General features: G+C 38.6%; 1 protein-coding gene across 1 annotated transcript in view; it reads left to right on the top strand.

The window, feature by feature from the left end:
* Positions 1-10,902: 10,902 nt before the first annotated feature.
* The window catches only part of NAALADL2 (N-acetylated alpha-linked acidic dipeptidase like 2), a 238,439-nt gene continuing 222,537 nt past the window's right edge, over positions 10,903-26,804 (top strand). Inside the window, exon 1 of the mRNA XM_027724653.2 lies at positions 10,903-11,396. Coding sequence (XP_027580454.2) covers positions 10,903-11,396 — 494 coding nt within the window. The remainder of the gene's footprint in view (positions 11,397-26,804) is intronic.

The following is a 26,804-nucleotide window of genomic DNA, read 5'->3' as shown; positions in this document are numbered from 1 at the left end:
TTCAGTTTAAGGACGAGGCGACTCGATCTGTTCTTGGCAGCAGTCCTGCTTTGCGTGGGAGGTTGGAGCAGGCAACCCTGTGAGGTCCCTGCCAGCCAACATTTCTGTGGTTCTGTGAATTGTCAACTTTTCAGTGTAACTTTCCAGAATTAAGTGAAGTGTTGCAATTGATGGATCATCCTATCTTTTTAAGTGGCTGTAAGGTGTTCTGCTGTGACATGAATACTGTTCTGGTTTATAGCTGAAAGCAGGGAAGAGAGGGCTTAGTCTTCTCTCTGTGCTATTCCTTGCGGTATTTTGGATTAATGTTGCTTTTTAAAGGAAATTGGGAAGGAAGTAATAGTACATATTAAGCTGGTATGCAAAGTCGGCTCAGTGAGTGGTCATTCACAGCTGCTATACTGTGGCACTTGATATTTAATTATCTTGGTATCAGAAGATTGTCATTTTCAGATTAACATCACTCTGTTGAAAGTTCCCACACATCACTAACTGTCTTGTACCGGATGTGTACCTGAACATGGGTATCCAGCATCTTACAAGATCATCAGCCCGCATTAGGTGATGATATAAAGCTGAATTAACAGAAACCATCAGCCCTTCTGTTCATGCACAATTCCTGCTTTCGATGGGAATTGCTGAAATACCTCTAAGCATCAGTTATATAGTTTATAGCCTACTTTATCTCTGTGTACTAAGCTATATGCTTCTTGAATATGTCCTCTTTGTTCTTTTTGTAATGCACACTTTGCTTATCTTCAACTGCTAATGTCTCTAAATCAAAAAGTTCTACAGCATAAACAATTTAAACTCCAATAGCTATGCACAACACAGGCCAAGTATAAAAGAAGGTTTATGAGAAGTTTTTCCTCTAAAGAAGGTGATGTGTTTATTTTAGATTGTGAGGTGTGTATTACGCTCCTCTCTAAGGCTGCTCAGTTAGTGGTCAAGAAGTATTATGGTTACTTTTTAAGGAGTTATTCCTTAAGAAATGTCTACAGACTAACAGTATTAATCAGTTTAGTCTACTGGCAATCTGTGATAAATTCTGCATATATAAATATTTAACTGTCAACGTGTAGGTGTCAAAAGTGACTAGAGCAGGCTGAGATAGACAATTGAGAATTGAGGTAGTCTTTAAGATAATAGACTTCTCTAGTTTATTTCATGTAATACCCTCATCTTCATACACCTCAGCAAGGCTGAGAGATTTCCCTAAATGATGATTGGGAAACCATCAAAGAGAGGCTGAAGATAAAACCATAGGCTAAGCAGCTGTGCCTCTTTTCCCAAGGGTGTGGTCACAGTTGGGTAGGACTTGGCTGCAAACACGTCAGATCTTGCTGCTTTTTGTGATTTCCAGAAGGGAAGTGTAAAATTCTTCTGGAAAGCTACTGAAAACATGTATGTTACTGATACATGGAGCTTCACATATAGAGGTACTTCATCACAGATCTTAAATCTGTTTGCAGAGTGAGTGATAACTAAAGAAAGAAATAATTTTTGAGTTTAAGATGCTTCTGCTCTGAACTCAATGTTGGCTGATGTGGAAAGGCAGCAGTGCTATCAGATAGGTATGCAGAGGAAGCAGCAGAAAGAAAGGATTCTTCCTTTAATTTTTATCCTCAGAAATCTACTGAGGATTCCTTTGTTGACCTGAACTAACACACTTTGGATTTTCTTTCAAAGAGAAATCATAAACTCATTTCAGCGTGTAGACATCGGCGGATTCAGGATGCTGAATGTCACACCATGTTGACTATGTGTGAAAAAACATGTTCTGATAAATTCACAGGAATTGTACACCATGCAAAATTACACCTCCAGGCAGACTCAAATGACCAAACTCTGACATTTCTCACACTTGACAGCTTATTTCAGTGGAGATTTAGGAAAAAAAAGGTCAAAGGACACCAAACATATTACTGCTCCACTCCGCCTATGGCTATAGCAACACTAAATCTTCTAATATTACATCTTAGGGCAAATGAAGGTTTCCTCATTTAGGTCCTATAAACAGGAGTAAAGAAGTCTTATGAGAAAAGGAGGCTGAGGGGAGACCTTATCACTTTCTACAATTATGTGAATGGAGATTGTAGTGAGATGAGGTCAGTCCCTTCTCTCAGGTGACTAGAGGTAAGACAAGAGGAAATGGCCTAGAGCTGCACCAGAGGAGGTAAAATTTCTTCACTGAAAGTGCTGTCAATCCGCGGCACAGGCTGCACAGAGAGGTGGTGGAGTCACCAGCCCTGGAGGTTTTTACAAGACATGTAGATGTGGCACTTGGGGACGTGGTTCAGTGGTGGCCTTGGCAGCGCTGGGGGAACTCTTGGACTTGCTGATCTTGAAGGTCTTTGCCAGCCTAAGAAATTCTGTGATTCTGTGGTTCTGTATAACATGTTGCAGCTTAATGGCTTCAGTGAATGTCCCCTTGCCTTGCCAGGAGCAGCATCAGGGCCGATAATGCGCGAATGGCTCGATTGCCTTCTGACAGGAGTGTGCAGTGTGGCTGTGCCCTGGCGTGTGTTCACGGCTACAGAAATGTGCTTTCATAAACATGGGCCCATCTTGGGTTGCAGTAGCAGTTGCCATGGCAACATCACTCTGTGTACTTGAGCTTTAACATTTGAGAGTTCACCCAGAAAATAAATCTGGCGTGATTATGAAGTACACTTGCTTGTTTTCTGAATTCTTTGGATACAGATCGTTGAAAAAAGCAGAAAATTATGTTACTGCCTTACTCTGTTTTCTGCCATAAACCATGCACAGAATCATTAAAGCTGTCGTCTATCAAAATATAGTAAAATTCCAATAAAGCTAAATTGTAAATGTTGCCACCTTCAGCTCCATAATATATTATTTTAAAGGGCTCTCTGTCATGGTTGAACTTGATAAAACTCAGTAAAACCCCACAGAGCAAGAAATGAGGAAAAAAAAATCTAGAAAATGTATTCCTAAGTAGGGATTTAATTGTTTCTTTTATAAGTAGTGACCTATTTTTCTACAGCAAGTTAAAATACCTCAGGATGATGACAACATGAACATTTTTGTGTATGTATCAGTTTTTTAAATATATCATTTGAAATCTGGTTTTATCAAAAAAATTACTCTTGACATGAGACATTAGGGCTTCATATGTCTTATGTATCTCTGATTCCATTTGCAGTTGTTACTAATAGATTTGTCTTCTGTAACCGGATAAGTTTGTGAAATTAATCCTGAGCTCTGAAAACTGGAGCACTGGAACAGATTGCCCAGAAAAGTTGTCGTCTCTCCTCACTGGAGATATTCAAGAATCATCTGGATGCAATCCTGTGCAATGTGCTGTGGGATGACCCTACTGGAGAAAGTAGGTTGGATCAGGTGATCGATCCACTGTGGTCCCTTCCAACCTTACACATTCTGGGATTCCGTGAAAAAACAGGTTAGATCATCTGATCTTGCAGATCAGCAGCAGCACCAGGGAGTTTGCAGATGATGGGCATTCTGCTCTCCCCCACACCACTGTCAGATCCGGCCTCTTCAACAGAAGCCATGGAAACAGGGTTCTGAGATCATTCTGCTTGGAGATGTCTGAGTCGCTGAAGAGCTGCTTTCCTTTGAGAAGTGATGTGAGTGCAACATATTGTCAGCAATCTGCGTTTTTACTGAAACTGGGTCTGAGGTCCTGAGCTGGTCTCCTGTGTCTCATGCTTGCAGGTCTGCTGCAGGCTGTGTCCTTTTATCAGGGGGGCAGATCCCTGATATTACCAGCCTGACTCATGTCATCTTTGGACTAGACTAAATTTTAGATAATATTGAATCCCAGGTGCTCCAGAGTCCCCAGTTTGTTAGTGGGTTGTGGTTTTTGATTTGGTATGGTTTGGGGTTTTTTTCCCCCCCAACAGAATGTGTTAATGTTTTCATTGCTGGATTTTGTCAGTGATAGTTAAAATCAGGAATGGAGTTATTGTGCATGATGAGGTCAGATTCCTGTTTGTAGCTTATCCATAAAAGCGACCATTTGGGTTTGTTTGCTTTGTGGGGTTTTGTTGTTGTTTTTTAGGGGGGAAGTTTGTTGTTGTTGTTGGTTGGTTGGTTGTGGTGTTTTTTGGTTTTGGTTTGGGTTTTTTTTATTTTTTTTTTTTTTGTTCTTTCTAAGGCATGGGTTAAAATCACATACTATTTTGCAATGTGGCTTTGTACCTTTTAAAGTATAGCAGACTCTCATTAGCACACTTTCCTGCCATGTAGTAGCTTGCAGTTTCTGAATTTTCGAAGTTCAAATGACTTAAATTTTTTATAGTAGTTTAACTATGATTGGCTGTAATTAAAGAGGAAAAAGAGATTGAAAAAAATCAGAGTGAAATGTGCCCAAGCCAAAGACTGACAATGTAAAAATTTCCAAAGCAGAAATGAGTCATATAAAATTAACTTTCTTAAGAACTGCTATGGCCTGTTACTACAGCTATCGCTGTCAGCATTTTCAAGTTAAACACCATTTACAATAATTTTATTTCACATCAAGTTCAACTATAAGCTTAAATGCAAATGTCTCAATAATAGTTTTTGTCCTGGCAAAGCTTTATATTTTATTTCTTTCAGAACCAATTATAATGTCTGGGGAAATGTAATGCAAAATATATTATTGATGAAAATTTGAATTTGGAAAAAATATATATGCAGGCAAACTGAATATTAGGTTGGTGTACAGGCAGTCGGTGTGAGGAGAAATGAGAAAAGGGAAAGACTAATGTGTTGAATGAGCACCTTTGGGTGGGTTGTTTGGTCTCCAAGAAGAGGTGGTTGCTGCTGACCATCCCACACTGGGTGGGAGGGGGCAAAGGGGCCCAACAGGCAGTTGCATCCAAGATTTGATGGTGGTTGCAGGGTCAAGCAAACTGTGTGAAGGACTGGGTGAAACACATGACTAAAGTGGCTTCTTCTGCAGGAAACATTCTTTTTGCATTTCCTTCTGAGTGCATTTTGTTTGTTGTAACTGTGTAATGTCTGCAAGTCCCTGAAATTTGAAGCAGGGATAAAACTATGGTGCTTTTTTGCCGAGGGATCCCTGGTGTCATGTGGGCTTTCCCCACCCCATCAGCTCCTGTGATTCTCTGGGGACACCAAGAAAGAGATGCTGGAGTGGGATTGCAGCTGAAGCAACAGGGAAGGAGGAGTGAGAGGCTTTGGGATGGGAGGGGGAAGGACAAGGTCACTCTGGAGGAGCAGGGCCCAGTGTGCTTGGGATGGGGATGGACAGGAGTTCAGGCAGAGGTGTGGGAATGTAAATTGTGGGGCGGTGGTTGGGCCAGGACAAACTAGGTAGTGGAGCTGGGGTCTAGTGCCAATGAGCAAAGATGTAGGGTGTAATTTCTTCCCCTTAGACCTAGTTTAAGAACAGTGTGTAAACACACGTACACAACACATCCCTCCTAGTGCTGGAACTTCTGTTTCTCCATCCGCTTCTTTGCTTTTAGCAACACTGCAATCCTATCCAGTGCCCTTCCCAAGGAGAACAGCGGGATCTGAGTGTTGAGTCCAAAGGAAAGATGAGTGATTAATTCATGGACTAAGGAAATGGAGTGTGTGTGTGGTTGGGGTTTCTCTTGCCTTGTTTGGGATCAATGTTCTGATGTTTGCCAATGAGCGTGGTGATAAGGGAACAGCGAGAAAACTGAGCTGATCCCCACCCTAATGGGAGGGAAAAGCTGTTCTGGAAGCAGAGCAAAGGCAGCAGCACAGCACGTACCACAAGAAATGCACAGACTCTGCAACAGAGCCATTTATACTGATCTGATTACACTGCAGTTTTAATAAACCTCCTAGGTAGGCTCTGCATATATCACAGATGCTGTTAGCTCCAATAAGTTCAGTAAATATTTCTGACTTTTGTTTCAGGCAAATAGGTATTTGAAAACTAAACATGCCTGAGAATGGAAAAGATCTATGTTAGTAATACATGCCCAGCATATTAGAGACCAACCAAGGCTGCCTCATCTTTATGTGATAGTTGTCTGCTGGGGAAGAAGGAGCTTCCCAGCAATTCTTCTTTCTCTAAGTCCCAGCAATTCAGAGGTTCTGAAAAGGCAACAGACAAATACATCCATGTACCTATGCACATCTGGATAGTCCAGGATATTATAGCTCAAGTGGCTGATATGTTTGATCCCAGGCAAGTTAAATCTTGTTCCAGCTGGACGTCATCGTGCACGAGTCTTATCAATCAAGGTGTACTGTAGACCCTATTGTCGTGTGGTTATCCTTTGTGTTAATGTTAATTCTGTCCTGGTCCAGGACATTCATGGCTGTTCATGATATAATAAAATCGGATAGAGATTTTGAAGAAGTTAAATATTCCACAACATTCATGTGTGCCTAAAAGCGCTTATTAATGAAGGGACAATTTAGGGTCTATTTGGCTGAGTTCTACAGACCTTCTTTCTCCAGCCTGATCTCTCTGTTCTGTCTTCTGCTATCACTCTGCTTGGTCTTTCAGGTTGGGTTCATCTTCAGTGGAATGCGAGCAACTGGTGAATTTTGTCATTTGTTTTTATATGGTGGCTGTGTGGAGTGACAAGGTATTTAATTGTCCTGCTGTAACTGAACTGGTTGCCAAGCCCATATCCCAAACGTGAGGAAAGGGAGAAATCATTACTGCAGGAAATTAGGGCAGTGGTGATGGAAATATCACATTATTTTTTGAATTACAGGGTAGTGTAACCTTGCTGTTGACAAGGGCATCAGTCTTTTCTGCAAACAACTTTTGTCAGGGATTTACAACTCTGAAGAAATTTGTCTAGACCTGAAACTTGGCATCATCTCGTTTAGCAAAGTACTAAATTGTTGTCATATATACTTTAAAGACTTGTAAGTGCAGTAGATGTTGAGTTCCATAATAAACTACAGCTTTAAACAGGTGACATTATACCTACTTTGGGAGTTTGCCTAGACACAAAAAGATTACAAGGACTTAGAGCAAAGGCACTCTGTATAGAAGATACTGAGAAGAAAATAAAAATGAAAGAGCCCTTAAAATGAGGAGATCCAACAAGCCTGGATTTCATGTTCTGTGGCTACATGAAGAGGCTACAATGCCTTAAGTACAGTTGCTGGGGGAAGTTTGCCTTATCAGTAATGGACACTAAATGACCTGAGAAGGATTCACTGGGTGCAGCAAGTTGACACTTGCCACACTCCCTGCTGTGCGTGAGCCTGCTGATTGTCTCAGCTGTTTATGAACTGGATTTAACAACTGCAGCACCAGTCACAGAGAATTTACTGTGGCATATTCATATTGCTCTTTACTTGTTGGTTTCACAAAATGTTTGTATAAGCTGACCTTTCTCTCGGGGAGGTGTTGGAGAGTGGCAGTGGTGCAGATGCAGGACGTTCCATGTCGACCTTATTGTGTAGTTTTCAAATTGGTAAGGGATTGAAGCAGGAAGGCTGTCAAAAAAGAAGTTTCTGGTGGTTTCATAACAAGATGTACCTATCAGGATGTAAATGCATTATTTTTAAGGTCGAAGAACAGGTGGATAGTTTTGAAATGGGCTCGTTAAGGCAATAACAATCTGATAGAGCTGACTCTCCTGATTTCTTGGGAACGGTTAATTGAAAGGATATTTAGGTTTGGTTTGATACCTCTCGATAAACATTCTCCCCACAAATCAGTGGAAGTATAGAAATGCACATCAGCTTTATTGGTAATCAGCTTGGCTCTGTCCAGTATTCCAGAGTTTATGATCCCTTTTGCTGTCCCTACAGAATGGTTTTAAAGCTCACTCGGTGCATATTCAGACTTCTGGCATTTTGCAGTTGCTCTTTTATCTTTATAATAAAACATGTATTTAACAACAATTAAATGTTGAAACAGCTTGCTGGCAGATGGGACGAATTTTCTATCTCCTGAAGTTTTCAAAAATGTCTTTCAGAAATATGTTCATTTTATGGTCTGTGTTATAGAGAAGAATGAACCCAGGGTATTGTAGTGGTTTTTCTTGACTTCAAAATTTTTCCATATTTCTAGTGTCAATTTTTTTTTTTTCCAAATCACTATGTAGAGTTTTCTTTATCCTTCTAATTTCCACCCAAAACTGGATTTATTATCTAGTCTCTAAGTCATGCCTAATTCCTTAAACAGCTAAATACCCAGTGGTAAACAGAACTAATAATGTGGTTTACGTGGCACAAATGGCTTGTGCCTTGAGAACCAGGAGACCCTTTTCTGTTAAAATAGTTCAATAGACTGTGGACCCTGATCTCAGATACTTTGAGGTAAGTTGTGCTGTGTCCTTACACTCAAATAATGAACTTAGAAATATCAGTAGAAAAAGTGAACTTGTTAACTGCAGCTACTCTTGCATTCCTCGCGTTCTTTAACTAAAGGACATGCGTTGCTAATAAGATCCCATACTCCAAAGACTGGTTTCAAATATAAAACTGAATTGAATATCGATTTTTAATTTTAGTTCATTTAGTTGCTTATGTGTTTTTGGTTTTTTTCTGAAGTGAGGTAACTGGGTTTGGTGCTTTGAATGAAAATGCAATTGCTGAGATACTAAGCTGTGGAATGTGGTTGCTACTCGTCTGCATTAACAACCATTTGAAGAAATTTCATATGGATTTTTATTATGCACTTATATGTAGATTTAAATACCCTTTATTAATACACTCAATTGAACAATAACATACATTTTTAAAGTGTCATAAATACAGGGAAAACTTAACTACTGCAGTTAGGCAATGGCCAACGTTTTTAAGCTCAGCAAGATTAATATTAGCCATGAAACTGCATCTGAAAAACTGCCTTAATTCCTGTTTTATGGCTATTACAGTGCTAATCTGCTAAGGATTTACTTATTTGGCTAAAACAGTTTGTTAAATGACTTCAGGAGTTCTAGAGTCAAAAATACATATTTATGGAATGCAGTAATAATTTGTTCTGCTTTAAAGGACAAAACACTGGTCTTCAATTCCTGACAAAGAGCAGTATGAAATGGAGTTGAAAAGATGAGGTTGTTGGGCAGTTGATATTATCTAGTAGTGATCTCTCATTGGTTTGCAAATTAATCCCTCCACTAGCAAAAGAGGAGATGGAGTGAAAGGGCAGATAAATAGCTTGAAAATTAGTTAACTCAATTTTCCAGAGAATATTAATACATCATTTTATGTCCAGCTGGTGCTTGGCAAGAAGCTTAGTGCACCAAGGATCAGTTCTGGGGCTGACATTACTAAAGATCTTCCTTAACAACCTGGATAAGGAGACAGAGTGCTCCCTTGAGAAATCTTGAGGTGATGCACAACTGTGGGGATAGTAAAGCTGTAGTTCAGAGGATCCTTCACAAACCTGAGGGTTGGGCTAACAAGGTCAGCCACAAAGGCTTTGCAGGCGTAAACCATTTGTTGACTCAGTTGGAATTTAAAGACCAAATTTGTTATTGTTATTTAAATAAGTAATGCAGACCTTCACAATAATTTAAGAGGCTTTAGTTCAGATCACTCTAAACTCTGTTGCTTCCACTGCATATAGAAGAGTTTGGACTGCAAGTGGAGAATTGATTTGCAAAGTGGCTGCAATAGCTCCACTCGGAGCGCGTGGGCTCTCCTGGCTGTTCCTGGGCTGCCTGACAGTTATAGGCCAGGGATATTTATATGGCTGTACAGGGAAAATAGGATCTGTAAATTGGTATTGTATAGAGCCAGATAGCTTTTCAGTGGACAATAGGCTGTTTCATTATATCAGAGCTTGCTAACACTTTGCGCTCTTCTGAGAGCTTCAAAAAGCTGAAATTCTACTTTGCCATTAGAGTTGGTTCATCTATTACGTGGCCTCAGTAATGTTATTTGGAGGTAAGTCTTGGAGAGTGAAAATGCCTTAAAGCATAAAAATGGAGGGATAATATAGTGCTGTAGGTGTCAGTCTAGTATTCATCACTGTGAGAGGTTTATCTTCATTTTATTCTAATTGAGAAGTGAGTCTGATGTTTGAAAAGCCCAAAATTACAGATGCTTATGTGTTGGAATGGCTATTGTCAAAGTATGGAAGGAAAGGCACCCTGTTGTTGCAGTCTTTTAAAAATGATTTGTTGAAAATTGACTTTGAGTGTTCGTACTGGAGGTCAGAGTTCTCTTTAGAGGCTTCTGCTTCCATAGAAATATCTAGAAGTGCCACAGTTATGCCTTGCTATTAAAGGAATGATTTTGTTACAAATACTTACCTGGCAGCGCTTTTGATTCATTAAAATGGGAAAAATAAGTGGAGCAAAACAGCTGGGACAATTTCTAAGTAAATTCATCAGTCATTCAGGAACTATGCATTTAAAATACCTATAAATAATAGAATGCTCCATCTAAATGGAATCCTTTTATTGATGTGTAAGTACAGTGTCACCCTGAAATTTCTTTAACTTATCACTTCCTTGTGTTTAGAATCACATCAGGCAATTTATATTATTTCTAATTTTTCTACTTTATTTTAGCAGCATTATTTTGAACGGTGTGTGAAATCAAATTGATACACACAGTTGTTAAGCTTTAAAATTACTTTCAGGTAACAAATAATTGTTTTGGAAACTCTGTGCCTTCACTCAATTTTTTTATATTATCTCGAGGACTGACAAAATAATTGGATAACTTCTGTGGTTTGCCACTGGCACTTGTAAATTCCCTTTATTCATATTCTTACAGTATATTCTCTTAAATATCTTCTTTCCCCACTGATGATGTTCATGGGACTGCTGATCCTACAAAAGAAGACAGGACAATGGAAATGGGGAAAGTGAAATACTGAGAACCCAGTGTTTACTTTTTATTGTCTGTGTTTAGTTCTCTCACGTTTACAAAGAATAAATAAATTATTTATGTTTGCATGTGGAAAAAAATCTGTTATTTTTTTAAAATTTTGTTCTAATAGATAAAAAGATGGCCTATCACAAAGTGAATGCAGACCAGAGAGCACAGGGGCACTCTCCATACCTTGACAACGATGAGCTCCAGGCCACAGCGTTGGAACTGGAATGGGACATGGAAAAAGAGCTGGAGGAGCCTGGCTTTGACCATTTCCGACTGGATAGTGCAGTCCAGCATCACCTGGGAAACTCCCAGAGCCCTGACCTTGATCTCGAGCCCATCCAGGCATCATCTTCTCCCAAGGGAAGATTCCAGAGGCTTCAGGAAGACCCCGACTACATCTCACACTACACGAGACAGGCACCAAAGAGCAATCGCTGCAGTTTTTTTCGGATACTGAAAGTATTTTGCACTGCTTTGATTTTATTTATTTTTGGAATTGTGATAGGATATTATGCTCGCAAGAAATGCCCCTCTCCCCCAGCATCTCAAGAACCAAATAATCCTCATATCTACCATGAAATTCTCAAGGAAATCAAAGCTGAAAATATTCAACAGATTTACAGGTATGTACCTTGGCATGTTTTTTTGTCTAAATGCAATTAGGTGCCAGTGTTAAGGCTTTATGTGATTTGTTTTATGTGGAATCGTATTTACAAACCTTGACTTTTTCTTCATGTTCATTTTTCTCGTGATGCTTGGGAAGCTTTCATAAGAAAACTAGTGGAATTTACTCATATACAAAAGTAGTCGAATTTTTAATAATGTAAATTTGTGTTAATCACAATAGTTTTGCTTTAGCAATGTTCTAGTACTAAATATGTTATTATCTTTAATGTACATGAATTGAAAAACATAGATTATTCAAAGTGAATAGAAATATAAACAATAGAACAGCTGTCCTAGGTCCAACTGATTGCCAAATAACACTGTTGAAAAGCAAGGTTTATATGATGTTTTGTAATATTTGGTGCTTTAAAAAAATTCCTGACTAATTTTTGGCACAAAAATGAAGCCTGGCTTGTGGTTTTATCTAAACGGTGAATTAAACCTTTAGTCTGCATTGCTTTAGGATGAAAAAATTGGCCTCTGCACTCTGAAAGACCACGATTTGTTTATTTTTTATTCTTTATAATCTGTTTTAAGAATATAAATAGTTGTAAAATATCTGCTGACTGGGGTTTGATTTTATTTTTTTTTCCATGTGGAATCTTTTCACTGCTTTGAAAGTTTATATAACATGTTCATATTAGAGTATAATCACTTTTCTGTAGCAGTGAGCGTGGAAGAAACTAGGTTTTCCTTCCAACTTTTGAAAGTTATTTGAGGGGGCAGAGGAGCTTATTTTGGCTTCTGGAACAGAAAGTTCCTTTCTCATGATAAAGGCAATGCATTGCAGATTTTTTGATCAGTACCAGTTCAGGAGCAGCAGAACTTAAAATCCTGAGGTTAGAAAAGATTGTTGTCATGGTCATCCAAAGAGGTCTTCTTGAGTAGAGCAGAAATACATTTGAAAGTAACCACAGGAGTGTTCTAACAATATTGTCTTTTATTGTATCTGCTAAATCAAGTCCTAAATCCTGACGTGGTTAATACAGTGTTTTGAGCCAACACTGTTACTAAATTCAAGGGAAAAAAATAAATATGCAGGATTTCATGTCAGTTTTCATGTGCTGAACTGACTCTACTTTAGACAGACTAATTATTTTCATAATGGGAAAGGGTACAGGTGATGAAAAATGCTGATTTTTCTTCTTTTTATGTAAAAAATTAACTTCTTTGTCTTTTCAGAGAGTCAATTGAACTGAATGCTGTCATTAGGCTTAGTCATGACAAAAGTATTGGAATAAACTAAGCCCTGAGATTAGGTATTACACAAATTACAGCAAATTGCTGACATGTCTGTCAAACTCAGGATAATACTTTGTCTTTGGGGACTGGGAGTTGCTTGCCATTTTATTATTTCAAAGAGTGGTTTAAAAACATCCCTTTTCAAACTCTTCATCACTTGTCAAATGATTTCAACCTACTATTAGGATATTAGTGAGAATCTGGACTTTAACTGAAATGAATTATATGAATACTTTGGAACTTAAAAAACTTATATAGTTGCTAGCCTTTTACATAATTTTTAGTATTTGATTTTTTTTTCTATTTAATGGCATGATTTCAACAAATGTAGTCAAGCATTAATTCAGCTGCCTATCAATTCTGTATATAAATATATAATCAATGCTTTTAGTATACTGCATTACCCACAAGATTTTTCTTAAGCCAACATTTTGATCTGAGACAGATTTTATCCCATGTTGTTTTAAGTTGCTTTTTCTCAACATCTGTTTGGCAATAGTCAGAGACTGCAAGGAAACCTGTGTGTGTTTAGCCCCACAAGTACAGAACATGCAACATATGTTGCTTGGGTAAAAAAAAAACACAACCCAAACCTGACAAAGTCAATATATGTTATTGGAAAACTTCTTTCAGTATAATACTTTGAGTTATTAGGAAAGTGGCAGCTGCTTAGCTTGCAATTTCTCTTCTACCTGTTACTGGGAATGACATTAATTTAATTATCTTTGTTTACTACTTAGATCAGACTCGGTAATGGTAAAGGATTTTGCTAACTGTCCTGAGAAAGGAATTGGGAGGAAAAAAACGCCTGTTTAAAAGACACAGAGTTGCCAATCATATTGTCCAAACAGACATCACCTCAGTGTGCTTGCAAGTCTGGAGTGGGAGCTGTTCACCCTAACGGGGTTGAAATCTGCTTGTGATCAAATGAAGCTTTGAGGATTGGGACCCTCTGGGCTTCTAAAGGGGTGGCAGAAGTGCAGCAGTGGACTTGTGTTTGCTTTGTTGAGATTTATGGATTCTGTGAGTTGAATGAAACCTGTCTACCAATCCATGTTAGGAATGGAGGATCATTGCTGCCCAGGGAAACGGTTTAGTCCCCGTCCCTGGAGGGATGGAAAAGGTGTGCGGATGTCTTGGAAGTGCTGGGCTAGTGTTCTCGTCTGGCTTCTCCACTGGAGGCTCTTGGTGGGAGCCGATGTGCAGCTCTTCTGTCAGGCCCATTCTGGCTGTCTACATCAGCCAGGTCCATGATAAGCATTTTTCCCAGCAGACACACCAGAAATCATTAGATAAGAAAACTCAGCATTGGCTTTTATTCCTTCAACTTTGCACCTTGCTTCCTGTGAAATGTCAATGTTACAGAATTTCCGTGCAATTTAGCACAGTTGTAATTACTGGTCTTGGCCACGTTCCTAATCAATGATACAGCCTAAGTAAACATTATCTCTGTAAGCCTTTCTGAACACTTCCCCCCGCCCCCTGCAGGGAGGTGCTTGCAATGTTGACAAGAAAAAGTTGAAATCGGTTTACTCCTGATGTTTCAGGGGTTTCAAGAGGTGTTAAGTTGTGAGAGGTGCCTGAAAGGGGAGAAGGAGTTGTCACCAAAAAACTTAGAATTTTTCTTCATCCTGCACGTTGCATTTTACATGCTGACAAAAATTGGCACAAATACTGTTAATAGGACTCAATCAGTAAATCTAATGATTTAGCAGTATGAATACTAGATTTGCTCAGATAAATATTTATGACATAACCTACTCCATAATACAGGAGATTCAGAACTGGTAAAACCAGACATAATTCTGCAAACATCACTGGGCTGATAGGAATCCAGTAATTGTATCTGTCTGTGCCATGAATATGGCTTCTCCCAGTTTTCTTTCTTTCTTCTTTATGTCCTTATGAGAAGGGCATAAATCCCACACCCAAAAGAGACGAGGTGGAAGTTGAAACACAAAATACTTTGGGCGCTGTTTAAATTTATATCCGTAACTAGCAAAACTTACCAGGACAAAACAGATGGATAAAGCTGGTAAAACTGATAGGCTGAAAGCAGGTTATCTCCTGGGACAGCTGGGTTGAGACTTCATGGCAAGACTGAGTTCTCAGAGCCCTTTTAGAGAGAGCGTGTCAAGAGGGCAGAGCTGGAGGGTCTTCTGTGCTTTGAGTCCGCACCGTGCTCCCTGAGGAATGTGTCTGCAGCTCCAAAGCACAATCATTAGCCTAGGAAAGGTCCTGTTTTCAAAAGTGATGAATGCTTTTAGATGTGGAAGTCTCTACAGTTTATAGTAAATGCCGAAGGTCGTAAGAGTCAGACTTTCAAAAATACAGAAACACCCAGTAATTTCGCTAAGTGTGCTGTTGAATTCTCAAAAGGAAATTTGCAATTAAAAATTTCACAATTCTCACGGAAATCTGACTTTTTAAAACTACTTTTTAAAATGGCATTTAGATTTCTAATATCACTTAAGTGCTTTTGAAAATTCATCTGATTTTTCCTTCTCACCCTGTATAAAAAGGGGGATGCTAAAGAAGTGTATTTTTATTCTGTTGCTACATATCTAGGTATGTATGTAGATTCAGGGTAAAATGGTAAACATTTGAGTTTTGTGCAATTGAACTTTGAGTTTTTTCAGTTAAGATTTGAGTTTAAAATTATTAACAAAATCTAAAGGGACAGGGCAATAAAAACACAAAAAGTAGCAGAAATGCAGTCTTATCAAAGACTTCTATGATTATAATTATCAGTATTATCCAATTTGGCATCTTTTTCTTAGAAAATATATATTGCATTGCATCTTTAATTTCTTTATTGAGCATTTCAGTAGGGGAAGTATGAAGAATGGTATTTTTATTTTATAAGAAATTATTTCAGTTGAGTTGCTCCAAAACCAGGTAAAAATGAAACTATCCTAGTTTATTTAGAGAATGTGGGGTATCAGAATTTTTTACAGTTGTAATTTTGGATTTGACTTTTGCAAATTAAATGGATAAACAAAGATTCATGTTGAATAGTAAGAATTAAAAAAAAAGGCAGTTGTGTTGATGTCAGTGATAACTCTAGCTTATACACTGTTTGTCAGATCAGCCAATTCACTCTGACGTTTTTAAAATTCTTGTAGCCTTATTCTGCTTTAGTCAATAATTCCTCTCAGCAGTCATACGTCTTGGTTACTATTACATTCACAGTTTCTTGGATACATTTTTCCATTATTAAAACTGGGAGGGGGCACAGAGAAAGGAGTCTTTGCTTTGCTCTCCAACCAGTCTATAGAGCAGCTCCTACATTTCACCTCTGTTTTTTATCCTGTATGTTCTCACTCAAATGCTTTCTTCACTATCATTTTTTTCCCCCTCCTCGAGCAATAGGGAGGTTTAAATCCCTTTGTAATACCTGTAGTTGTAACTAACTGTCCTTTAGAGACATATCTGTTCCTTATTCCAGCAGGTAATATCACCTGCAGAATCTCCCAAATCCATCTCTGGCAAGAATTGATTTCTCATTGGTGCCTGTTGCCAGCCATAACTTCAGCTTAATTCTTCAAAGGGCTTGGGAGGACAGGCAGCAGCAGCTCTCCTGTGCAGTCATGGCCAAAGAACAAAAGTGCCTGTGCAGTGAGAAAAGGAGTTGGCTTGTTATTTTCTTTAAGTGAGAAACTTCCATACACAACTGTTTCTTGTCCCTGATCAGTTGTAACCAGTACTGTTAAAACCTTGGAGCTTCAAACCTTTTCCTCGGGTTTGTGAGAAACACGTATCTGAGGAGCAAAGAGAGCTTAGAACTTCTCGAAAAGTTTGAATTCTGGAGGTTTGGACTGAATTAAATTTACAGGCTGCTGAATTAGATTTACAGGCAAGTTGCCTTTGTCCCAGGAATGAGAAATCACAGCAGGAGCAGAGCCTTTCCTTCTAAGGGAGAGGGATGTGTGGAGAGAAAGGAGGGCTCCGGTGACTGCTGCCCTTGGGAAAGACCCATTTGTCCCTATTCCTGTTAATAATTATTATTAATTAACAGCTCCCTCTGACCCCCCCCCAGGGCTGCTGGCAGCAGTCTGCTGGCCTAGGCTGCTCTCATTCCACTTATGCTCAGAGCAGTTGTCTTTGTGTCCCTTGCACACAACTGAATTCTGGTTTTTGTCATGCCAGCAGCTGAAAAATGCTCTGCAAAAAGCAAATCTCAATGGGAACTTGTCATTTCCCTCCTGTATGTTAGTCTCAGATATTTATTGTATTGTATATGCAAGTATTAAATCTAGTTAGGCTGAGTCTGAAGTCATGCCTGCTGCATCTTTAGGAATGGATGTTGGCGTGTTCCTGGGTAACCAGCAGCTAAGTGAGCTCAATAGATTTATTTCATTCCCACACTGTGGAATCACTTGGGATTCTCTTCATTCACATGATAATTTTGAATGTGTATTTATAAGTACAAAGGCCCCTTTGAAAGGAGATAAGAGTAATGTCAAACATTACTTATCCTCCTGCTACCTGCCCAGCAGAGAATGGCTCTGAGAACACGGGGAGGTGTCTTTTGTGGAACAAAGATGCCCTGTGTGACCCAAGTGGTATCTGTGGAACAGTGACTTGATAAATTTAGGCTTCAGATACCCACTTACGTCAAATATGATTTCTTTTTATACCAAAAAATAGGCTATATTTGTACTTCAGAGGTGTTAAGAGGAAAGCTTGTCTGTTTTATAGGTTTCTTTGGTTTCATTCAGTTGTTTTTTTTTTTATTTGCCAAACGTAGCTCTTTCATTTGTTTTGTTTTCTGTAGATGAAAGAAGGAAGCATTATACTGATATAATACTTGACAAAGAGGTGTAATTTTGATCCTGTTAGGGTCCGTTACAGATATACTTATAATATTCCGCTTCTTTGTTGAAGAAATGTCTTAGCCTATGGTTTACTTAACATTGAAAGGACATGTTTCATGTTTCAAGTCCACCATGTATTTCACTAAGAACAATTTTTCCTCTTGTATTTTTTTTGTTTTGGTTTGGTTTTTTTTAATGGCAACCATAAACATTTATTGATATTTTTTTTTAGATGTTTGATTTGGGAAATCATTTGCAGTGCAGTCTGATTTTTATGTATGATTTTTACTGTATCCTTGGTAAATTAAGTACACAATGTGGCCTTAAAATAATTTTCCTAAGCGATATCTGTGTGATTTCCTGAGCAACAAGTATTATATGGTAATGAATTAGAATCAATAAGCTGTATTATGCCTGCTCAGCATAATAAGTGATAAGTCCCTTGACAAATTTCCTTATTTGTCACAGCTCACACGAGTGGCTTTGGTCTTACTGCTCCTTTTTCAAAACCAACATACATTTTTCTGCTAGGGAACATGGAAAGGAAAGCTCAGTTGGGCCAACTTCCTGATTTATCTTTAAAGACAGGAAATGAATTTAATTTTGTGTTTCACATGTAAGAAAGTAAAATAGAGATTTGACAAACCCCAGAGACCTTCTCTGAAAAGAGAAGAGGCAGAAGGCGGATTTGTGTCTTGTATTTTATGTCCTATGTAAACATTATATGTTATCAGTGAGAAAAGTGGGAATGAGCTTTTGGAATATTTTCTTATAAACATCTAATTCCAGGAAATGTATTTTATGGAACAACTGTGTGTGTATATATAGATATATACATAGAGATATAGATATAAATACAAATGGATAAGCTAATTTTGAATTTTGGAAGATTATATGTATTTATTCCATAAATCTGTGTTTTTGGTGCTAGAGTGTCTGTTTCAATGAACCATTTACAAGCTCAGGATGCAAATCTGGGAGGGGAAGATGGGAGACAGCTCAGTACTGCTGAGAGGTTACATAGGACACAGGGGACCGAGGGTCACAGTCCTGTTCTGCATGAGGGGAACAGATCTGAGAGTGAACTTTTCCTGTTGGGGTGCTTTCCTACCCAGCATGTTGGTGCAGCGCCTCATGTTTTCTATAAGAACGTGACACCAGGTTTTTCATAGATTATAAAGTACAAATGAATTTTGCTCCGATCACTTGTTTTTGAGCTGCACCATCTTACTTATTTTAAAATTAAAGATTACCTTGCTGAAATTGCCTCACACTTTTCATAGCAGAACTGTGGTTAGGGTTTAGAGAGACAACCAATTTCCATGGCCATTAGCTATCTACATCTTTACCATACTGCTGGAAGTGTGGCAATTTAGAGCCAATTAGGACAGCAATTCTGAATGGCAACAAGTACTACTTTTCCTAATAGATGATGAAATGAGCTGTGCCAGCATGGGGGAGGGAGCAATTTACTTTTTAAAGGTCTAGCATTCCTCACTCCTGTCTGCTTGGGGTAACAGAGGGATTGGGGCGGGACTGATGGTGCCTTGAATCCTCCTGTTAGCTGGGCTGCCCCAGGACATCTGGCTCTCCTCTTTGCTGTGGGCGTCTGGTGCTATTCAGAAAGCTCAGATTTTCAAGGGATCCATTTCTGTTTCAGCATGACAAACTAGAATGGGTAGTGAAACATCTATGGATTTTAAGAATCCATACATTTTAAGAAACTTTTGATGAGTGGTAGGCCCTGTGTTTGACTTTACCTGAAAAACAGAAATGCTTGACTAGATATTTCTCAGTAATTCTGATGCTAATACTGGCTAAAAGGCAGCAGTTAGAGACTAAAGAGGTATCTACATTGCCATCTATCATTTTTATAGATTTAAACAAACCACATTTTTCCGAACAGAAAGAATCTGAAGGACAAAAAAAAAAATACACAGCTTGCTGAGATGACAACCAGTTTTCCTTTTAGACCAATTGCTTCCACTTGGGAAATACCACAGGATGCAGAAATTGGACAAAGTTGCTCTTTACTGTCCAGTCCTTGCAACTCCATACAAGGAGAATCAGCAATTTTGGCTGGTGGTCCCAGGTAAATGCTTATAATGATACTGAGGAATAAACTTTCCAGAACAACCCCCCTTAATGCAATTAGGAGCTTTTGTTACACGGACTATCTCCTAATTGCCTGAACTACTGCAGGAATTTGGTCTTGCTGAGTTGACAGTGTTGCCTCAACTTCCCAGGGATCCAGTGGCTGTGTCCTCAAAGGAGGTGGTGCCATAGGGCATTGCAAAGAGATCTTAAAACTTCCAAAGCATCAAACACAGGCAGATTCCTGTTTAGGATTCATCTCTCATCAGCAGCGTAAAACTCTATTGGTACTCTTGAGATCCAACCTTTGAGTGGAGTGCTGCAATTCCATGGTATGCACTGCAACAATTAGCAATTAGTTTCCTGCCTGTACACATAAATCAAATTAACAAAGCCTTGAGGGGAAAGAGTTTTCTCAGCTCTTTTTGGTGGTGCTTTGACATCCAGTTCCCTGCCGTCAGCACCTATGACAGCTATTTACTAGAAGCCTGCTAATAAGTTGGACTGCTCCCGAATTTAAGCGGGAGCAGCAGGGCTGCAATTTGTTGTGCTGTAATAAGTTATTGTTCATGCAGCATTTGTAGCTGCAGGTTGCTAAGGAGCATTGCTTGGGATCGATCAGGGATAATGAAATTGATATTGTCTGAATAATAATCAATTTTAATAATAGTATTCTACAATAGTCTTGCATTAAGGGGCTTCTGTTCTCAGTTCAATTCTCTTTAAAAGCTGATGAGTTTCTGAAGTGTAGGAGCTACCACACTGAAACAAATATGGAATGTATTGAAAAGTTAGGGTCTTCCCTGGTAATATTGGGACTTGTGTAGTGTTAGACTTCAAAATTAAACAAGTTGGATTTTTTAAATTTCTGGAGTACTGATTATGGAAAAGAAATCAAATGATGCCTCCTGCTCTGTGTGTATGTCTGATTTTTCTCAGTCTCAATAATGAGTAATCTTTAAACGTGAGAGAAGTCTCATCCTTCCTATAAGCTGATGTTTCCTTTGAACACATGTAATTGCCACAAATTTACAAACACATGATTTCCTAATGAACTAGTTCCTGTCCAAGTTAAAATACTGACTCATAATGTGATTGTTTTATGAGTATTTCTTCAAGGCTGAAAAGGTTGTAATTTTCCAGTTAGATGAAAATTTTCTCTATCCATTATTTTTTTTCTTTTAGTGAAATAAAAAAATTGAAAAGTGTATTGAAATGTCTCTGTCAAAACAGTGTGTTGGAATGGCTCAGAAGTGAAATTGTTTAGAAATCTTGTTTCTTGGCGACTTCATGATTTTTATTCCTAGTTGGGGTATTTGGGGGGTGTGTGCTGATGTTTCCCACCAAAGTAGTCTCTGTTCCTGGACCAACTCCATGTCTTCTTTTGTCTTTGGGGAAAGTTTGTTACTGAACAGAATGGAGAAGATAACATTAACAGAAGTGAGCAGGTAGCATTTGAAGATCTTATTCATTTTACCTTTTATAATGGGTGCTCAAACTCTGTTAGCCTGCAGGGTATTTAAGTGGGTTGTGTGAGGCTTCAGGGAGAAGGTCACTGTTACTTTAGGAGTCAGGACCCCATCAAAGACTGACTTCTTTCCAGCAAATTTGAGAAGTCTCTTCAGAGACGAGTTTGTGTGAATTGTAGTATTTTTGCTGAGATCTTGTTCTAGAGAAAAGAAGTTAGGGGATGGCTGAAGACTGCTGCAGTAATCCTCCCTTATAATACAGAATTGATGAAATGGCCAGAGTTTTGATGTTACCTTGGCTCAAGAATCCAATACTGGTGTTATGCTCTAGGGAAATTTGAGCCTGGAGAAGCCCAGGACTGCTCCAGGATGTGAAGAGGGGAGACAGCTGGAAGAAGGATCGATAGTTAGAAATACATAAGGAGTCCATGAAAATGTCAGTGTGCCTTTGGTGGAAATTGCTTTCTTTGTTCCAACAGGGCATCTGTGATTTAGCAGAGAGCTCAGTTACAGTTGTGGCCGAGGCAGGAACATCTTCCCAGTGGTTCTGGAATCTGTTTCCTCTCCAAGGCTGTGTGAGCCAGGGCTGATGCAGTGCAGATTGAGAGCATTTAATTATTTAAATAGTTGGCTGAGTGCTATTTGCAAGCAAAAGGTGGTAGCACTTGGAAGTTGCTTGTTTTATGGCCATTTGTTAGTAATAGTTATTGAATGCTTTTATTTTTAATAAGTGCTAACCCAGGTGATGGGCCCTGTGATGTGCATTATTAAATGAATAGGCAAGCTTCAAAAAAGGCCATATGGGTCATGAACAAAGTTTCTGTTCCCTGTCAACTATTTAGGGAACAAAGCAAGGAACTGAATTATTCATGATATACTTAGTGCAAGGCAAATGGAACCTGCTACTGTGTTGCTAGCAGTGCAAATAGTGACCTAAAATATACAAATGGTCTTCTGTAGCATCATGCTTGTTTTTCTTTACTAATATTTCCAGAAACTATTTAAGAAAATTAAATCCTGTGTCAAAAAAAAAGTTACATCTGCATGGTTCCTCGGGATCCTAGCACAGACCCTGTGGGGAATTTTGTTTCTGAATTATTCAGTTTATGTGCTAAGAAGATAGATAAGACATGATGTTAGTACCGGTATTTGTTTTGTTCTCGTGGAAAACTTTTTTCTTTTTTTTTTTTTAATTAAATAACTTTTGTAAAGTCCTTCCTACAGACAGAAATATATATGTAGAGCTGTCCATTTATATATGGGGGTTTGTGCCTAGGTGAATACATAGATGTAATTTTGGATAATAGCTGAAGTTCTGTCATTTACACAGCACTTCTCAAAGCTGTCATATGTTGTAGTGCTCAGTATCACTTCTACCTGTGGTTGTGGCTGAAACCTGAATACCTTCTAGTCCCAGGGCCAGAAGTACTTCTTGTATTCATAGTTCTTTTGAAACTGTAGGAACTCAAAGTGATGACTGTGTTAAAAATGCCCAGAGAGTTATTAAGGACGCAGTTCTGCACTAGAAGAGGGGCCTTTACACCTAATATAGTTACTTCTTTAGCATTTGACCAGAAATAAATATAGCTTGGGGGGCTTATCTTGTTCATATTGACATAAGTATTATATAGAACGTAAGATTAAATTAGCTGATTACAGTGCAGAAGTATCTCCACATGAAAATAGATACCTGGACTTCCTAGTCTGGTGTGGTAAAAAGCTACAACAAGAATCAAGCATTAAATTACAAGTAAAAGTATACAACACAGAACAGGTGAAGAATGGAACCAATTTCATTATGACTTTGTTGTGTTGTTGGATGTTCTTTAGGGTTCAACACAAGGCAGAATATGTCGGTGGCATAGAAAAAGTCAGGTGAGGTGATCTAGTGATTTCTTCCTAATGTCTTTTTTCCAATCTCTGTGTTTCATCAGTCTTTTCAAATCTTGTATTGAAGCATACTGAGATCAATCAAATTTATTACTTATACTGAAAAGATCTTGGAGTACAAGTTTGAAACCAGTAGTTAGTTCTTTGGATGTGAATGAACAAGGCAGTGCTGTTCATTCTCTTTACTAATAATAATATGAGGACATTATGAAAAATTTTCCTACTTTCAGATACAAACCCAGAATATAGATCCCTTCTTTTTTTAATCCTTAAATTAGTAGGAAATTTTTTGAAATTGGATATTTTATTTTTTTTTAACAAGCAAGTTAACTCTATATTTTTGACCCCATTGTAAAATTGCCATTGGCACCTATGAGCTGAGAGTTGTGTATAGCCTGCACACTTAGCCACCCATCCCACTGCCTGCACGTGGGTTTCTGGCAGAGAACAAAGCAGTTCTTAAAATACACTTCAGAGGCTCAAGGCTGCACTGATGCCTCTACCTCTTGTCAGCTGTGGTCAGGTGAGATCAGATTCTACAGTTCTTCCTTAGTTAGCTTCTAAAAAAAGACAATGATAATTATATCTGATACAGGCTGCTAGCATTAACTCCTAAATTTTTGGAATTTTCCTTTATTCTTCAGCTGTTTCAGCTAGGATGCCTGAGAGGGCTTGATATTAATATTCTATTCTGATTAACAAAGCAAACTAGAGCAGAGGGTTTGGGCTCTGGTGCCTGCAGGGTTCAGGACAGAGCCCAGAGCCAGGCACTGACATGGGGCCACTGGAAGGCATAGGGAGCTGTTTGTGGCACTGCCACGCCACCTGGGCATTATCTGGGATTTGCAGTTCTCCACTGGCAAAACTACCTCCTTTTTTTTTTTTTTTTCAGAAACAGACTCTCTTAAAACAAGAATCATTTGGTATTATTTTAGAAATACAAAGCTTAATAAATTAAATCCTCCTTTAGTCTTATGGCTTTGGAAATTGGTTTTACATGCTTTTGTCATGTCCCATCTGGATTAACCTAACTCCTTTTTCCCAGTTCTTGCCAGTGCTGCCACAGCCATGTACAGATCACTCAGAGTGGCTTCCTGAGGATGAATGAGGATTATGAAGGTTTGAGTCTCTCTTCTGTCTCTCTCCTTTCCTCCTGACTCAGTAGGTCTTGAAGTTCAAAAGGTTTTGCTGTGTGGGAAATAGTTAATTGGATCAGGATGAGTCATACCCAGGATTAAAAGCTGCTGGTAGGGTTGGATCCCTCCCCTTAGTTAACATAATTAAGACTGACATTACAGATCAAATTATCCTGTACCAAATTAGAGCCTCAGGTAAGTGAGGAACTCTTTAGTGACATTTCTGCCCAGTGCTGTCCCTGCCTTGCTAAGGAGGCTTTGGGGTCCTACCAGAGGAGCCTCGAGGTGCCCTGGTGCTCCAGAGCTCTGGGTCTAGTTTGTGGAAGGCTCCTCCTTGCCCATATACCTCCCCAGCATTGTAAAAACTGGTCATTTCCCAGATCACTTTGGGGGAATTTCAGAATTTTTCTAGCAGGACTGTGGAATTGCGTGTGTCCAATCCAAATGCCTTGGTGCTTGGCTGTCTTTCCTCAGTGACCTTTCCTGGACTGCCTCGGGGAAATCCCTGGGTCCTTCCAGGGCATCCCAAATGAGCTGGGTCTGCTCCTCCCAGCAAAGGATGTGATGCCACCAGCACCTTCTGACTTCTGAGGGCCTTCATGAGCTGCCTTTGCTCACGGGTGCTTGGTTTCTCCAAAACAGCCGACTCTCTTTGAGATCTGGTCCCATTTGCATCGTCTCAGACAAGAGCAGCTGACGTTCCTGAAACACCTGATAGCATAGAAGGGTATTCTTTAAAGGTTTCTTTACACACTTACTCTGAATTTATATTACCCTCCAAGGAATTCAGGGTGTTTGCATTGAAATATGGCTACTGAATAATCCAGTCTGCGCTGAAAGAATTAACTTCAGCATAAGGTTATATACTGGATCTTTTGGAGCATAAAGGCATTTTAACACCTTTTATTCATTGTGTGTTAGACACTGGTTTCTGGCTGCATTATATTATGTGACTCTTAGTTCAGCAGAGATAGAAAACAGATTTATCTGAAGATGAGTCTTAAGTATTTGTTTTGTGCTGTTGTGCCACTCATGAAGAGTGACTTCGAGATGAGAATGGCGTTATTCCATCAGTAATTCAAGATCTATTACCCTGAAGGAAAAATAGTTTCTTTTTCTAGGATGAGAGGAAAGTAATTTTACACATAGAGGGATGGTAATAATTGCCATAAGGCTCGCTGTAGCTCTACACAAATAGTCCCAGTTTCTTATGCCAGAATGTGATACAGGATGTAAATAGTGGCTCATAAACCCAGTAAAAAGATAACTTAAAAGAAAAAGTGTGACCTTAGCAAGAATTACAGGGCAGCTATTCCAGAAGCAGCAAAAGTATATTGTTGTACTGTTTGTAATCTTTTAAAGAGATGACTTGAGAGTAATGGGAAATTAGTGTTCTTTGCTAGATTCACCTCCAGCTGCAGGATGCATCTTTATGCTTTTTGGTATTACAAACAAGATATTAACTTCTCCTCAGCTGTGAGTGCTATTAAATTTTACCAGAAAAAACTCTTATTTTTCTTTGCCCCCACCAATGTTTGAAATCATGGAAACACTTGTGTGTGTCCCAGCTTTGTTAGTTATTATTATAGCTGAGAGGGAGCTAATTGAACTCTGTTAACATGTTTTTGAGGCAGTATTTAAACTGCCCTGGGAATATTTGACAATACACAGTAAAATCAAATGTTTTCTACTTACAGTATTATTTGAGCACTAATTTTGAGAGAGACCATATTCTACTAGTTACAGAAAACTAGATATGGAAAATCAAAGTGAGAACTTGCTTACAGGTAATTATGTGGCTCTGCTTGTATGTAATGGAGGAAAACTTCATGGAGAAGTCCTTATTTGATCTCTAAGGCAATATAATAAAGTTTTCAGTTGCTTTTCTCTGTTTACCAGAAAAATTTCAGACCCACTGGAAGTATTGTCTCTCACCAGTCTTGAATACATGCAAACGTTGAAGTATAGCTTCACAAAATTGTTATCTCTATAATCCAAAGTCTGAGTTTTCAGAGAAGGCTTAATTATTTAGGAAAAGTGAAGAGTGAATAACGACAAGAAAGGCTCCTTGATGGTATTCATTTTGAATGCTTTTCAGAATGTGTATTCTATAGTAATGTTTAGATTTCATCAAATTAATTGTCTTTCTTTTATTTTTCCTTTAAAGAAATAACTAAACAAAAGACAGGATGAATTGTTACATGCACATTATTATGCACCGGGAATCAGAAATGTCTAGTTTAATGCTGTTTGAACCCTTCTTTAAAAAAAATAATCAGATATATTAAATTGCTGAAGTTCAAGTTAAGGCTGAATATTCAGAGTTGTATCAGAGACTGCAACCCCCCCAGAACTTACTGCTTATGCCATTTAAAAATGATTGGGCACTTCAGTTTAATTTGCTTGAAGGTGAAGAGCTTATAAGACGTATTCGAACCCAGAAATAATTCTGACAGCTAATTTTTACATGCATGAAAAAGAAGTTTTATAGTGGAAACCTTGACTTTTAGTGCTGTAGAGCTGTCATAAAGGCTCTAATGATTTCTTACTTAATTATGCATCTGAACACTTAGGCTGATACACGTCCACTACCCTTTGGAGATTCGTGTCCAAGTACCAAATACTGGATGCACTCTTTGGCTGTGAAACCTGCTTTACTTTACTTCTCAGCTGCTGAGATCTAGGAGGTAGATTCTATTCTTGTTAGTATTTTACAT

The sequence above is a fragment of the Pipra filicauda genome, unplaced genomic scaffold (assembly GCF_003945595.2).
Source record: "Pipra filicauda isolate LSUMZ 115617 unplaced genomic scaffold, ASM394559v2 scaffold9_size5747161_pilon, whole genome shotgun sequence".
Lineage (NCBI taxonomy): Eukaryota > Metazoa > Chordata > Aves > Passeriformes > Pipridae > Pipra > Pipra filicauda.
Note: the sequence above shows the minus strand (reverse complement) of the source record. Positions and strands in the feature narration are given on the sequence as shown.